General features: G+C 45.8%; 2 protein-coding genes across 2 annotated transcripts in view; both read left to right on the top strand.

The window, feature by feature from the left end:
- The window catches only part of LOC139652991 (GATA zinc finger domain-containing protein 14-like), a 37,234-nt gene extending 34,533 nt beyond the window's left edge, over positions 1-2,701 (top strand). The window contains exons 7-8 of the mRNA XM_071529929.1: positions 2,083-2,347; positions 2,528-2,701. Of these exons, the coding sequence (XP_071386030.1) occupies positions 2,083-2,347; positions 2,528-2,701 (439 nt within the window). The remainder of the gene's footprint in view (positions 1-2,082; positions 2,348-2,527) is intronic.
- Positions 2,702-8,204: 5,503 nt separating this feature from the next.
- Positions 8,205-12,007, top strand: LOC139652990 (ice-structuring glycoprotein-like). The gene is made up of 3 exons (XM_071529928.1): positions 8,205-11,161; positions 11,254-11,514; positions 11,671-12,007. The coding sequence occupies exons 1-3, from the start codon at positions 8,205-8,207 to the stop codon at positions 12,005-12,007; spliced, it is 3,555 nt and encodes a 1,184-aa protein (XP_071386029.1).
- Positions 12,008-17,385: the final 5,378 nt, after the last annotated feature.

Raw genomic sequence — 17,385 nt, 5'->3', positions numbered from 1 at the left:
GAGTTCAATATGAAATAGGTTTACTGAAAAATCAAAACGAGTACACGTAAACCGAGTTGGATCATGATTCAACTAACTTGATTCCTGTTTATACATCCTTTTATATTCTTTAATACGCCCCACCTTTTGTGGGGCTTAATAACAGATACCTCCTTCAATAACTCCCCTAACTTTCCTTCAGCATAATACATCGTTATTTTTAATTGCTACTTCTGCTTGGTGTCAATGTAACCTCAAATTCTGATAAAAAATACAGGTGTTCTCATGATTTCGCACATTCAATATAAAAGCTCTAACCTAGAAATACGTACATAATCAAATAATGGTGTTAACGTGACCTTAAATTCTGATAAAAATACAGGTGTTCTCATAACCTCAAACATTTAATAAAAAGTTCTAATCTAGAAATATGTACACAATCAAAAATGGTGTCAATATCCTTCTTATTAAAAACACTGACATCATATGCTTGTTAGCTATAATCATCAACATCCCTGTATACTGGATATTATACTAATTAAACATTCATGCAGGCCTACACAGGCCTTCTGGTGAGTCAAAATCTCCCACACTAGTGGTCTAATTCAAATGTTATAGAGTGTGTGAATGCAGGTATGTCACTGGGGCTGTCAAGTGTGCACCTCCCATCACATATATTTTGTTGAATTAGGCCCACAACACCTCCAGAAGGCTCAATAGTGAGTTCTGAATTCCTCGACACCAAAAAAACACAGCTATAGTCACTTATACATAATACACTGCCCTGTACCAATGCTTAGGCTTATCCTAGGTTTCCAACATTATCCAATAATTTCTAAACTCACTAATAGTCTCAATAGCAATAAGAAACAGCCCACTCAACAGTTCGTACCTTACTGCTCACTCCAGGTACCATGGCTATATTATCATATGACATATAAATCCTGTGTTAGTCAAAAGAAAGACTTCCATATTTTTATATACAGTATGTCTTAGTCATAATAGATGTGAGTAACATGTCAGCATGCTAACAAATTAGCATACATACTACTAACAAACAGTGCACCAGCTGATATCCTTCAGAAAATACTTAGATATACAACACTAAAATGTGTTACATCTGACTTTAAATGGCCAGACGTTTGATTTCAGAATAATATGAAAAAGAGTATCTCTTTCTTCAATTAACTCTAAATGATTGTCTCAGGTGTTAAATTTTGGCAAGTCCTGCATATTTAAAAGCGCATAAAAAGCTGCACTCCAAATGGCAGCAAGAGGGAACTTGAACTTCAATGCCCAGAAATCGTAATATCAGTAAACTGCACACAGCACGCAGCACACATGATTACCAACCTGGCCGGTCTATGATTGCTTTATGGTAAAGGATACTTTAAGGGACGTGAGAGGCAAAAGATCTTACGTTGTCCAGCTTCCTGTCGATGGAGTGCTTGCTCGCTGTTGTTTGGGAGACAGTTTTGTATTTTGCTCTTACGTTTTGATTCATCAACACCAGAATTTCATATAAGCAAATAGGGTGAATCTACAGAGTGGCACTGTCGCAGGATGTCCCACTTTGTGATTAAGTCTGATGACACAGGTGAATTTTTACATAAAAGTCTTACCTTGTGCAGCTTTAAAAACTGAGTTTAAGAAAAACTCAGTATTGTTCAGGTGTGCCCAACAATATTATATTATCCACTCTATTATTTGTACCTAATAAATATGATCATCTGTATTTTCAGAGAGAGAAAAAGAAAGATACCACTCAAAATGATTATGAAGATTTGTGCCATTCTTCTTCTGTTTGCTGGTAAGTAAAAAAAAAACACTTTAATCCCAATTGAAATATGAAATCAGAACTAAATGTAAGACTGATCCATCATTCTGAAATGAAAACTGCATTTGACTGTATCCAATCTACCACAGCCACATCTGTGACAACCACAACTGCTGCCACAGTGATCACAGCTGCCGCAAAAACCACCACAGCAGCGGCAACCACGACCACATTGTCCCCCACAACTACCATAGCGATACCAACAATGACAACAGCTGCCCCAACAACAAGCTCAACTACCCCAAAAACAACCACAGCTAACTCAGCAACTACCGCAGTGGTTCCAACAACAACCACAAGTGTATTAACAACAGCAACAGCAGCCCCAAAGCAGTCCATAGCTACACAAACAAAAACCACAGCTGCCCCTACAAGTACCAAAGCTACCCCAACTACTACAACAGCTGCCACAAAGAGGTCTGCAGCTGCAAAAACAAAAACCACAGCTGTCCCAGCAACCACCACAGTGGCTCCAACAACATCAACAACATCAAAAGCTACCCTGACGAGTGCCACAGCAGCCCCAAAGAGGTCCATAACTGCACAACAAACAATAGCTAACCTGTCTGCCAAAGCAGCCCCAAAGAAGTCCATAGCTGCACAAAAAAAAAATACAGCTGCACAAACAAATATCACAGCTGCCCCAAAAAGTACCAAAGCTAACCCAATGACTGCCACAGCAGCCCCAAAGAAGTCTTTAACTGTGCAAAGAAAAATCACAGCTGCCCCAGCAACCACCACAGTGGCTCCAACAACATCCACAACTTCATCAGCAACATCAACAGCTTCCCTGACGAGGGCCACAGCAGCCCCAAAGAAGTCCATAGCTGCACGAACAAAAAAGACAGCTACCGCAAAAACAACCAAAGCTACCCCAACTCCTAAAACAGCTGCCCCATGTGCTGCCACACCAAACCCAAAGAGGTCCGCAGCTGCACGAACAAAAATCACAGCAGCCCCAAAGAGGTCCATAGTTGTGCAGCCAACATCAACAGCTACCCTGTTTGCCAGAGCAGCCACAAAGAAGTCCATAGCTGCACGAACAAAAAAGACATCTGCTGCAAGAAGAACCAATGCTACCCCAGCTCCTAAAACAGCTGCCCCAATGACTACCACACCAACCCCAAAGAGGTACGCAGCTGCACGAAAAAAAATCACAGCAGCCCCAAAGAAGTCCATAGTTGCACAACCAACATCAACAGCTACCCTGTCTGCCAAAGCAGCCCCAAAGAAGTCCATAGCTGCACGAACAAAAAAGACAGCTACCGCAAAAACAACCAAAGCTACCCCAACTCCTAAAACAGCTGCCCCATGTGCTGCCACACCAAACCCAAAGAGGTCCGCAGCTGCACGAACAAAAATCACAGCAGCCCCAAAGAGGTCCATAGTTGTGCAGCCAACATCAACAGCTACCCTGTTTGCCAGAGCAGCCAAAAAGAAGTCCATAGCTGCACGAACAAAAAAGACATCTGCTGCAAGAAGAACCAATGCTACCCCAGCTCCTAAAACAGCTGCCCCAATGACTACCACACCAACCCCAAAGAGGTACGCAGCTGCACGAAAAAAAATCACAGCAGCCCCAAAGAAGTCCATAGTTGCACAACCAACATCAACAGCTACCCTGTCTGCCAAAGCAGCCCCAAAGAAGTCCATAGCTGCACGAACAAAAAAGACAGCTACCGCAAAAACAACCAAAGCTACCCCAACTCCTAAAACAGCTGCCCCATGTGCTGCCACACCAAACCCAAAGAGGTCCGCAGCTGCACGAACAAAAATCACAGCAGCCCCAAAGAGGTCCATAGTTGTGCAGCCAACATCAACAGCTACCCTGTTTGCCAGAGCAGCCACAAAGAAGTCCATAGCTGCACAAACAAAAAAGACATCTGCTGCAAGAAGAACCAATGCTACCCCAGCTCCTAAAACAGCTGCCCCAATGACTACCACACCAACCCCAAAGAGGTACGCAGCTGCACGAAAAAAAATAACAGCAGCCCCAAAGGAGTCCATAGTTGCACAACCAACATCAACAGCTACCCTGTCTGCCAAAGCAGCCACAGAGAAGTCCATAGCTGCACGAACAAAAAAGACAGCTGCCGCAAAAAGAACCAATGCTACCCCAGCTCCTAAAACAGCTGCCCCAATGACTGCCACACCAACCCCAAAGAGGTCCACAGCTGCACGAACAAAAATCACAGCTGCCCCAAAAAGTACCAAAGCTAACCCAATGACTGCCACAGCAGCCCCAAAGAAGTCTTTAACTGTGCAAAGAAAAATCACAGCTGCCCCAGGAACCACCACAGTGGCTCCAACAACATCCACAACTTCATCAGCAACATCAACAGCTTCCCTGACGAGGGCCACGGCAGCCACAAAGAAGTCCATAGCTGCACAAACAAAAAAGACATCTGCTGCAAGAAGAACCAATGCTACCCCAGCACCTAAAACAGCTGCCCCAATGACTACCACACCAACCCCAAAGAGGTGCGCAGCTGCACGAAAAAAAATCACAGCAGCCCCAAAGAAGTTCATAGTTGCACAACCAACATCAACAGCTACCCTGTCTGCCAAAGCAGCCACAAAGAAGTCTATAGCTGCACGAACAAAAAAGACAGCTGCTGCAAAAATAACCAATGCTACCCCAACTCCTAAAACAGCTGCCCCAATGATTGCCACACCAACCCCAAAGAGGTCCGCAGCTGCACGAACAAAAATCACAGCAGCCCCAAAGACATGCATAGTTGCACAACCAACATCAACAGCTACCCTGTCTGCCAAAGCAGTGACAAAGAAGTCCATAGCTGCACGAACAAAAAAGACATCTGCCACAAGAAGTTCCAAAGCTACCCCAACTCCTAAAACAGCTACCTCAATGACTGCCACACCAACCCCAAAAACGTCTGTAGCTGCACAAACAAAAATCACAGCTGCCCCAAAAAGTACCAAAGCTAACCCAATGACTGCCACAGCAGCCCCAAAGAAGTCTTTAACTGTGCAAAGAAAAATCACAGCTGCCCCAGCAACCACCACAGTGGCTCCAACAACATCCACAACTTCATCAGCAACATCAACAGCTTCCCTGACGAGGGCCACGGAAGCCCCAAAGAAGTCCATAGTTGCACAACCAACATCAACAGCTACCCTGTCTGCCAAAGCAGCCACAAAGAAGTCCATAGCTGCACGAACAAAAAAGACAGCTACCGCAAAAATAACCAAAGCTACCCCAACTCCTAAAACAGCTGCCCCATGTGCTGCCACACCAAACCCAAAGAGGTCCGCAACTGCACGAACAAAAATCACAGCAGCTCCAGCTCCAGCAACATCCACAACTTCACCAGCAACATCAATAGTTACCTCAATGACTGCAACAGCAGCCCCAAAGAAGAAGACGACAGCTACACAAACAAAAGCTACAGCTGCCCCAAAAAGTATCAAAGCTACCCCTACTACTACAACAGGTACCCCAAAAAGGTCTGCAGCTGCACAAACAAAAACCACAGCTGCCCCAGCAATCACCACAGTGACTTCAACAACATCCACAACTGCATCAACAACATCAACAGCTAATCTGACGACTGCCACAGCAGTGCCACAGAGGTCCATAGCTGCACAGACAACAGCAACAGCTACCCTGTCTGCCACAGCAGCCTTAAAGATAGCGCCACGATCAAAAACCACAGCTGCCCCAAAAAATACCAAAGCTACCCTAACAACTACAACAGCTGCTCCAACCACTGTCACAGCAGCCCCTAAGAGGTCCAAAGCTGGCCTATCAACTACCACAGCTGCCCCAGCAACATCCACAGCTGCCCCAGCAACCTCCACAGTGGCTCCAGCAACAACCACAACTGCATTAACAACAGTTAGCCACATGACTGCCACAGCAGTGTCAAAGAGGTCTAAAGCTGCACGATCAACCACAGCTACCCCAAGTACCAAAGCTGCCACTACAACTACGACTGCCCCAAAGAGGTCGACAGCTGATGTGACAACTGCCACAGCTGCTCCAGCAACAGCCAAAGCTTCCCCAACAACAACCTCAGCTGAACCAACAAAAACCACAGCTGAACAGACAACAACCTTAGCAGCCCCAACAACAACCACAGTTGCACGAACCACAATCACAGCTGCCCCAGAAAGTACCACAACTGCCTTGACAACTACAACAGCTGCCCGACTGACTGCCACATCAGTCCCAAAGAGGTCCACAGCTGGCCAAACAACTACCACAGGTGCTTCAGCAACAAAAAACACAGTTACACCATCAACCACACCATCAACCACGGTTTCCTCTCCAACAACAGCTGCCCCAATGACTTCCACAGCAGCCCCAAAGAGGTCCACAGCTGCACCTCAAACCACCACATCTCCAACAATAACCACAACTGCATCAATAAAGACAGCTACCCCAGCGACTGTAATTGCAGCCACAAAGAGGTCCACAGCTAACCTAACTACTACCACAGCTATCCTAAAAACAACCACAGCTGTCCTAACAACAACCACAGCTGAACCAACAAAAAACACAACTGGGCAAACAACAACCACAGTTTCCCCAGTGTCTACTACTGCTGCCCCAACAACAACTGCAACTCCATCAACAGCAACCACAGCTGCCCCATCAACCACCACAGTGGCTCCAACAATAACCACAATTGCATCACAAGCTACCACAACAATTGCCACCGCAACCCCAAACAACTCCATAGCTATACACCCAACAACCATATTTGCCCCAACAGCTACCAATGTCACCCCAACAACTACAACAGCTGCCTCAGTGGCCACCACAGCTGCCCCAATAAGTGCCACAGCTGCCCCTCCAAAGACAACAGCTGCCACAACAACTGCCATTGCAGCCCCAAAGATGTCAACAGCTGACCTAACAACTACCACAGATGCTTCAGCAACAACCACAGCTGAACCAGCAAAAACCACAGCTGGACAAACAACAACCACAGTTTCCCCAGTGTCTACTACTGCTGCCCCAACAACAACTGCAACTCCATCAACAGCAACCACAGCTGCCCCAGCAACCACCACAGTGGCTCCAACAATAACCACAACTGCTTCAACAACACAAGCTACCCCAACAACTGCCACCGCAACCCAAAACAATTCCATAGATATGCACCCAACAACCACATTTGCCCCAACAACTACCAAAGTTACCCCAACAACTACAACAGCCACCCCAGTGGCCACCACAGCTGCCCCAATAAGTGCCACAGTTACCCATCCAAAGACAACAGCTGCCACAACAACTGCCATTGCAGCCCCAAAGAGGTCAACAGCTGACCTAACAACTACCACAGATGCTTCAGCAACAACCACAGCTGAACCAGCAAAAAACACAGCTGGAAAAACAACAACAACAGTTTCCCCAGTGTCTACTACTGCTGCCCCAACAACAACTGCAACTCCATCAACAGCAACCACAGCTTCCCCAGCAACCACCACAGTGGCCCCAACAATAACCACAATTGCATCACAAGCTACCCCAACAACTGCCACCGCAACCCCAAACAACTCCATAGCTATACACCCAACAACCACATTTGCCCCAACAGCTACCAAAGTTACCCCAACAACTACAACAGCTGCCCCAGTGGCCACCACAGCTGCCCCAATAAGTGCCACAGCTGCCCCTCCAAAGACAACAGCTGCCACAACAACTGCCATTGCAGCCCCAAAGATGTCAACAGCTGACCTAACAACTACCACAGATGCTTCAGCAACAACCACAGCTGAACCAGCAAATACCACAGCTGGGCAAACAACAACCACAGTTTCCACAGTGTCTACTACTGCTGCCCCAACAACAACTGCAACTCCATCAGCAGCAAACACAGCTGCCCCAGCAACCACCACAGTGGCCCCAACAATAACCACAACTGCTTCAACAACACAAGCTACCCCAACAACTGCCACCGCAACCCCAAACAACTCCATAGCTATACACCCAACAACCACATTTGCCCCAACAGCTACCAAAGTTACCCCAACAACTACAACAGCTGCCCCAGTGGCCACCACAGCTGCCCCAATAAGTGCCACAGCTGCCCATCCAAAGACAACAGCTGCCACAACAACTGCCATTGCAGCCCCAAAGAGGGCAGCTGACCTAACAACTACCATAGATGCTTCAGCAACAACCACAGCTGAACCAGCAACAACCATAGCTGAACCAGCAAAAACCACATCTGGGCAAACAACAACCACAGTTTCCCCAGTGTCTACTACTGCTGCCCCAACAACAAATGCAACTCCATCAGCAGCAACCACAGCTGCCCCAGCAACCACCACAGTGGCTCCAACAATAACCACAACTGCTTCAACAACACAAGCTACCCCAACAACTGCCACCGCAGCCCCAAACAACTCCATAGATATGCAACCAACAACCGTATTTGCCCCAACATCTACCAAAGTCACCCTAACAACTACAACAGCCGCCCCAGTGGCCACCACAGCTGCCCCAATAAGTGCCACAGCTGCCCCTCCAAAGACAACAGCTGCCACAACAACTGCCATTGCAGCCCCAAAGATGTCAACAGCTGACCTAACAACTACCACAGATGCTTCAGCAACAACCACAGCTGAACCAGCAAAAACCACAGCTGGACAAACAACAACCACAGTTTCCCCAGTGTCTACTACTGCTGCCCCAACAACAACTGCAACTCCATCAACAGCAACCACAGCTGCCCCAGCAACCACCACAGTGGCTCCAAGAATAACCACAACTGCTTCAACAACACAAGCTACCCCAACAACTGCCACCGCAACCCCAAACAACTCCATAGATACGCACCCAACAACCATATTTGCCCCAACAACTACCAAAGTTACCCCAACAACTACAACAGCCACCCCAGTGGCCACCACAGCTGCCCCAATAAGTGCCACAGTTACCCATCCAAAGACAACAGCTGCCACAACAACTGCCATTGCAGCCTCAAAGAGGTCAACAGCTGACCTAACAACTACCACAGATGCTTCAGCAACAACCACAGCTGAACCAGCAAAAAACACAGCTGGACAAACAACAACCACAATTTCCCCAGTGTCTACTACTGCTGCAACAACGACAACTGGAACTCCATCAATGGCAACCACAGCTTCCCCAGCAACCACCACAGTGGCCCCAACAATAACCACAATTGCATCACAAGCTACCCCAACAACTGCCACCGCAACCCCAAACAACTCCATAGCTATACACCCAACAACCACATTTGCCCCAACAGCTACCAAAGTTACCCCAACAACTACAACAGCTGCCCCAGTGGCCACCACAGCTGCCCCAATAAGTGCCACAGCTGCCCCTCCAAAGACAACAGCTGCCACAACAACTGCCATTGCAGCCCCAAAGATGTCAACAGCTGACCTAACAACTACCACAGATGCTTCAGCAACAACCACAGCTGAACCAGCAAATACCACAGCTGGGCAAACAACAACCACAGTTTCCACAGTGTCTACTACTGCTGCCCCAACAACAACTGCAACTCCATCAGCAGCAAACACAGCTGCCCCAGCAACCACCACAGTGGCCCCAACAATAACCACAACTGCTTCAACAACACAAGCTACCCCAACAACTGCCACCGCAACCCCAAACAACTCCATAGCTATACACCCAACAACCACATTTGCCCCAACAGCTACCAAAGTTACCCCAACAACTACAACAGCTGCCCCAGTGGCCACCACAGCTGCCCCAATAAGTGCCACAGCTGCCCCTCCAAAGACAACAGCTGCCACAACAACTGACATTGCAGCCCCAAAGAGGTTAACAGCTGACCTAACAACTACCACAGATGCTTCAGCAACAACCACAGCTGAACCAGCAAAAAACACAGCTGGAAAAACAACAACAACAGTTTCCCCAGTGTCTACTACTGCTGCCCCAACAACAACTGCAACTCCATCAACAGCAACCACAGCTTCCCCAGCAACCACCACAGTGGCCCCAACAATAACCACAATTGCATCACAAGCTACCCCAACAACTGCCACTGCAACCCCAAACAACTCCATAGCTATACACCCAACAACCATAATTGCCCCAACATCTACCAAAGTTACCCCAACAACTACAACAGCTGCCCCAGTGGCCACCACAGCTGCCCCAATAAGTGCCACAGCTGCCCATCCAAAGACAACAGCTGCCACAACAACTGCCATTGCAGCCCCAAAGAGGGCAGCTGACCTAACAACTACCATAGATGCTTCAGCAACAACCACAGCTGAACCAGCAACAACCATAGCTGAACCAGCAAAAACCACATCTGGGCAAACAACAACCACAGTTTCCCCAGTGTCTACTACTGCTGCCCCAACAACAAATGCAACTCCATCAGCAGCAACCACAGCTGCCCCAGCAACCACCACAGTGGCTCCAACAATAACCACAACTGCTTCAACAACACAAGTTACCCCAACAACTGCCACCGCAGCCCCAAACAACTCCATAGATATGCAACCAACAACCGTATTTGCCCCAACATCTACCAAAGTCACCCTAACAACTACAACAGCCGCCCCAGTGGCCACCACAGCTGTCCCAATAAGTGCCACAGCTGCCAATCCAAAGACAACAGCTGCCACAACAACTGCCATTGCAGCCTCAAAGATGTCAACAGCTGACCTAACAACTACCATAGATGCTTCAGCAACAACCACAGCTGCCCCAACAACCACCACAGTGGCTCCAACAATAACCACAACTGCTTCAACAATACAAGCTACCACAACAACTGCCACCGCAGCCCCAAACAACTCCATAGATATGCACTCAACAACCGTATCTGCCCCAACATCTACCAAAGTCACCCCAACAACTACAACAGCTGCCCCAGTGGCCACCACAGCTGCCCCGATAAGTGCCACAGCTGCCTATCCAAAGACAACAGCTGCCACAACAACTGCCATTGCAGCCCCAATGATGTCAACAGCTGACCTAACAACTACCACAGATGCTTCAGCAACAACCACAGCTGAACCAGCAAAAACCACAGCTGGGCAAACAACAACCACAGTTTCCAAAGTGTCTACTACTGCTGCCCCAACAACAAATGCAACTCCATCAGCAGCAACCACAGCTGCCCCATCAACCACCACAGTGGCTCCAACAATAACCACAACTGCTTTAACAACACAAGCTACCCCAACATCTGCCACCGCAGCCACAAACAACTCCACAGATATGCACCCAACAACCATATTTGCCCCAACAGCTACCAAAGTTACCCCAACAACTACAACAGCTGCCCCAGTGGCCACCACAGCTGCCCATCCAAAGACAACAGCTGCCACAACAACTGCCATTGGAGCCCCAAAGAGGTCAACAGCTGACCTAACAAATACCACAGATGCCTCAACAACAACCACAGCTGAACCAGCAAAAACCACATCTGGGCAAACAACAACCACAGTTTCCCCAGTGTCTACTACTGCTGCCCCAACAACAAATGCAACTCCATCAGCAGCAACCACAGCTTCCCCATCAACCACCACAGTGGCTCCAACAATAACCACAACTGCTTTAACAACACAAGCTACCCCAACAACTGCCACCGCAGCCACAAACAACTCCATAGATATGCACCCAACAACCATATTTGCCCCAACAGCTACCAAAGTTACCCCAACAACCACAACAGCTGCCCCAGTGGCCACCACAGCTGCCCCAATAAGTGCCACAGCTGCCCATCCAAAGACAACAGCTGCCACAACAACTGCCATTGCAGCCCCAAAGAGGTCAACAGCTGACCTAACAAATACCACAGATGCCTCAACAACAACCACAGCTGAACCAGCAAAAACCACATCTGGGCAAACAACAACCACAGTTTCCACAGTGTCTACTACTGCTGCCCCAACAACAAATGCAACTCCATCAGCAGCAACCACAGCTGCCCCAGCAACCACCACAGTGGCTCCAACAATAACCACAACTGCTTCAACAACACAAGCTACCCCAACAACTGCCACCGCAGCCCCAAACAACTCCATAGATATGCACCTAACAACCATAATTGCCCTAACATCTACCAAAGTTACCCCAACAACTACAACAGCTGCCCCAGTGGCCACTACAGCTGCCCCAATAAGTGCCACAGCTGCCCCTCCAAAGACAACAGCTGCCACAACAACTGCCATTGCAGCCCCAAAGAGGTCAACAGCTGACCTAACAACTACCACAGATGCTTCAGCAACAACCACAGCTGAACCAGCAAAAACCACAGCTGGGCAAACAACAACCACAGTTTCCTCAGTGTCTACTACTGCTGCCCCAACAACAAATGCAACTCCATCAGCAGCAACGACAGCTGCCCCAGCAACCACCACAGTGGCTCCAACAATAACCACAACTGCTTCAACAACACAAGCTACCACAACAACTGCCACCGCAGCCCCAAACAACTCCATAGATATGCACCTAACAACCATAATTGCCCTAACATCTACCAAAGTTACCCCAACAACTACAACAGCTGCCCCAGTGGCCACTACAGCTGCCCCAATAAGTGCCACAGCTGCCCCTCCAAAGACAACAGCTGCCACAACAACTGCCATTGCAGCCCCAAAGAGGTCAACAGCTGACCTAACAACTACCACAGATGCTTCAGCAACAACCACAGCTGAACCAGCAAAAACCACAGCTGGGCAAACAACAACCACAGTTTCCTCAGTGTCTACTACTGCTGCCCCAACAACAAATGCAACTCCATCAGCAGCAACGACAGCTGCCCCAGCAACCACCACAGTGGCTCCAACAATAACCACAACTGCTTCAACAACACAAGCTACCACAACAACTGCCACCGCAGCCACAAACAACTCCATAGATATGCACCCAACAACCGTATTTGTCCCAACAGCTACCAAAGTTACCCCAACAACTATAACAGCTGCCCCAGTGTCCGCCACAGCTGCCCCAATAAGTGCCACAGCTGCCCATCCAAAGACAACAGCTGCCACAACAACTGCCATTGCAGCCCCAAAGAGGTCAACAGCTGACCTAACAACTACCACAGATGCTTCAGCAACAACCACAGCTGAACCAGCAAAAACCACATCTGGGCAAACAACAACCACAGTTTCCCCAGTGTCTACTACTGCTGCCCCAACAACAAATGCAACTCCATCAGCAGCAACCACAGCTGCCCCAGCAACCACCACAGTGGCTCCAACAATAACCACAACTGCTTCAACAACACAAGCTACCCCAACAACTGCCACCGCAGCCCCAAACAACTCCATAGATATGCACCCAACAACCCTATTTGCCCCAACATCTACCAAAGTCACCACAACAACTACAACAGCCGCCCCAGTGGCCACCACAGCTGCCCCAATAAGTGCCAAAGCTGCCCATCCAAAGACAACAGCTGCCATAACAACTGCCATTGGAGCCCCAAAGAGGTCAACAGCTGACCTAACAACTACCACAGATGCCTCAACAACAACTGCAACTGCACCAACAACAACCACAGCTACCCCAACAATTACCACAGTGGCCCGAACAGCATCCACAACTTCATTGGCAACATCAACAGCTACCCCAACGACTGCCACAGCGGTCCCAAAGAGGTCCATAGCTGTACAAACAAGGACCACTGCTGCCCCAGCAACCACCACAGTGGTTCCAACACCATCCACAACTTCATCAGCAGCATCAACAGCTACCCCAACAACTATCATAGCAGCCCTAAAGATGTCCATAGCTGCAAAAAAAACAACAGCTACCCTGTCTACCACAGCAGCCCTAATGAAGACCATAGCTGCACAAACAAAAAACACTGCTGCCCCAACAACTACAACACATATTCCAACAAGTACCACAGTGGCACCAACAACTCCTACAGCAAGTGCAACAAGTACCTCAGTTGCCCCAAAACCAACCACACCATGCATTTCCACAGCTGCCTCAGCAACTACTACTACTGTGCCAACAACTACCACAACCCCTTTAACATATACCACAGCCCCAGTAACTGCTGTTTCTCCAGCAATCACAGCAGGGACAGCTGAAGCAACAGCAAGTACATTAGCAGCAACGGTAGCAGCAGAAGTAGCAGCAACAACAGCAGCAGCAACAGAATCCGCAGCACAAGGAACAATGGAAGCAGCAACTGTAGCAAAAGCAGAAACAGCAGTAACAGCAACACTAGCAGCAACAGAAGCAGCAGAAACAACTGCAGCAGCAACAGTACCAACAGCAGGAGCAATAACAGCTCTTGTCTCCTCTGCAGTCACTAACAAAATGAGTCTCATTGCATTCATAACAGTTATGATAGCAACTGTAATTTAAGTTATTGAAAAATATCATAATTCTAGTGATCATTTATATGTCAAGTCATCATGTTTGAAGGTTCACAAAGTTGATATCAAACACCAATTCTAAGTCTAATTTATTCTAATTATCATGCTATTTATTGTGTGTGTGTGTGTGTGTGTGTGTGTGTGTGTGTGTGTGTGTTTGTGAAATTCTGTTTATATATTGTATGAAGTGATATTAAATGCTGTAAATATGTCTAAATTATTTGACTTAATTACCACATTCCACACAATTATCACATTATAATCTGACAGCAACTGCAACTGCTGTTGTTGACCCAACTTGATGTAAAAACTCCACCAATCTCCACCACCCCCTTTGAATTATGTCTGGTTTTATGTTGGGTTTCATATTATTGAATGATATATGTCTTCTATCTTGTTTGGGGTTTTTTTATTGCGCTCACCACATAATCTCTCACATGCTACTGTGTAACCATTTGTTGCAATAAATGGTCCAAACTCCTTTGATGTAAGTGTTTTTGATTAAATAACAGACCTTTACATTGGTTTAATGACCATACCACATGTATTAAAAGAGAGTGAGGTAAAGTGTAAAGAAAATGGAAGGCTTGTGATTGTGTTTTCTGTGTCTAAACTGAGATAGCTTATGGTTCAGATAAGTATTCATCAAAATTCTTTCTAAATTTCTTTAAGTTTCCTATCCTCTGCAGTGAATCAACTTCTGATGGTCTCTGACTCTGTGTAGTCATTCAAATCCTACTGGTATACTTCTTACATGTACATGATTACATCAGAAATAAGACAAAGACGTAAAGGGATTAAAATAATTTAACATGTTTTTCCCTCCCAGGTTTCTTTTATACAGGGACATGTCATTTAAAGGTGTTAACTGCATGTCAAGTCAAGTTTATTTGTATAGCCCTAAGTGCCTCACAACGCCCACATTATGAAAGCAATAAACAAAACTAACACCCTTGAACCTTAAACCCTCAATGAAAACACGTGAAACCCCCATGAAAACCACATTAGTTAAAAATGGAAGAAACCTTGGGTAGTGCATCAAAAATGATTATCTTAAACTGTTAGCGAGCTTCCAGGATAACTCACATTGGGTTGTTTTAATAGTGCTTATTTGTTAATTTCCTCATTGAATTCAATAGCAAGATCAGTTTAAAAGGACAGATGAAAGCTTTAAGTTCCTTTTCGCCCAGAATTACAGGTTATCACATAAAGAAATAATCAGGTGTTTCCTGGTGTTGTGTCATTTGTTTCCCCTAAAAAATGTGTTACATTGCAGTGTGTCTGTGTCTTCATTTCAATTTCACGCAAGGAAGAAATTACAACATCAATTTTATTTTGTGGATTGTTTTTCTATTTCTGGCTTTTCTAACAGCAAAACTGCACTTTAAAAACATTTCACAGGATTACAAAGAAAGAAAGTATCCTACCAAAGTAACTTACTGTATCTAATTGCCTGATAATGACAGAGATTATGTTTGTTTCTAATCTTATTATCTCCAAACATTTGCAAAAACAGATAACTCCATTTGTATTCATTTCTATAAATCTTTTTTTTCATGTAATATCAACCAAAAATCAAACTAGTAATGTATTATACCAGGCAATAATAATAATAATAATAATTTTGCGACAAAATGGGTTTCAATTCAGAAAGCCTGGAAGCGTTACAGTTACAGTCTGTTCTATTTTTTCAGGAATGGTGTTTATCTGTTTTTGCAAATGAACTCTTCTATTCTAAAAGGAAGCTGTCAAGCTATACATTACAGTACTTGTCATTCATGAAGTGCATTTCCACCATGATAATTTCCTCAGATTTACAAATTTTGGCATACTGGGAAAAATCCTCTAGAGCGAAGGAAGTCATGCATTTTATGTTTCTGGCAGCAGCAACAGTGGTTTGTTGGGAACAAGAAGAAGAAGAACTGGGTAGTTAGCATGAGCGATAGCCACCATGGTTGAACAGACGAAGAAACGAGTGCCACCTACAGAACCTCAAACTTCATCAACTGAAAATCCAAGCAAAAAGACACCACAGTACCGGCCACACTGATTGACAGGTGATCTCTGGAAAGTGTAGTGCAGAAACACTACAGTAATGACCAGAATGATGAGATAAGGTAGATTACTTGAAATTAGGCTTCATCATTAAATGTTTTTATTCTACCATGCAAAGTTGTGTCTATCTTGCTCCGCTTGATTCCTTCCACTGACTTTCCATGCATTCACGACACCTCTAAAATGTTTTTGTGTTCTGTCTGAGCACCATGTGAAATTTTTATAAAAGTCTTACATGTGAAATGAATTAGACATGTGAGGGTTATCTTACCTTTGCTACACTTAAAATAAAAAAACTATTTTTAAATACTGATTGGACTCACATTAACACTTTTATCCGAAGTGCCTTATGCTACCATGTGTACATACATTAGCATGCGTGGCCTCAGTGGGAAACACTGATCCCACACCTAACTCTGGTAGGCTTAGTGCCATATTTTACCCATTTGTCTAAAAACAACACACACTTTTTGAACACACACACCTCTGTGTTTGTGATGCTACTCTTGTAAGGTACTCTAAGGCAATCATAATTTGCCTGTTTTTAATACAGAGTGAGTTGAGGGTTGATAAGTCTGTAATAATAATTCTTATTACTGTATTTGTCTTTTGACAGCACATTCACTCTTTAAAATACATAACAGTACACAGTTTAGGTGTGGCCCAATTATTGTCAGAACTCTGTGTGGTGTAGCAGATTTTGGGTGTAGTTTTTTGGGTAATTGACAAATGGATGGATGTCTGGGCCCTGAGTAAAAGAGGGAACTGAAAGCTTTTATCCTCTCGCCACTGTGTTTCTAAGGAGATATTTCTTTAGAGTTCACTGCACAAGTTAGCAAATTAGCACTATTAGAATGACACAATGTGAGGTATGGTGGCCGCAGGATGACAGTTTAAGCTAATACACTCAATATGACATATACTCTTCTAGCTGTAGAAATAAGAATTGCAATTCAATTCAAATAATTATTTCCAATATTAAAACACCCTGAAATGTCACTCAACAAATTGGGCATCTTCATCATCATAATCCCATGCAGTAAACACCTATCAACTCCACGTCCCCGAACAAAAGAAACATGTGAGTAATAAAACAGTTGTAGCCCACACCTTAACCTGGGAGGGAAAACTACTAATAATTTAATTGTCGTTGTTATTAATTATTCAAAAAAAAAATTCCTTTT

Source organism: Centroberyx affinis, unplaced genomic scaffold (genome assembly GCF_046629955.1).
Source record: "Centroberyx affinis isolate AG114_WGS23_722 - 3 ecotype Tasmania unplaced genomic scaffold, CSIRO-AGI_Caff_v1 ptg001852l_1, whole genome shotgun sequence".
Taxonomy (NCBI): Eukaryota; Metazoa; Chordata; class Actinopteri; order Beryciformes; family Berycidae; genus Centroberyx; species Centroberyx affinis.
This window is presented reverse-complemented; position numbering and strand designations above follow the sequence as displayed.

Bases quoted from the DNA above. Each gene is read 5' to 3' on its own strand.
- LOC139652990 (XM_071529928.1), top strand. From the start codon at position 8,205: ATGCAACCAACAACCGTATTTGCCCCAACATCTACCAAAGTCACCCTA. The intron at 11,162-11,253 runs GTCAACAGCTGA...CAACAACCACAG, and splicing joins GCCATTGGAGCCCCAAAGAG to TTTCCCCAGTGTCTACTACT. The intron at 11,515-11,670 runs GTGCCACAGCTG...CAACAACCACAG, and splicing joins CACCACAGCTGCCCCAATAA to TTTCCACAGTGTCTACTACT.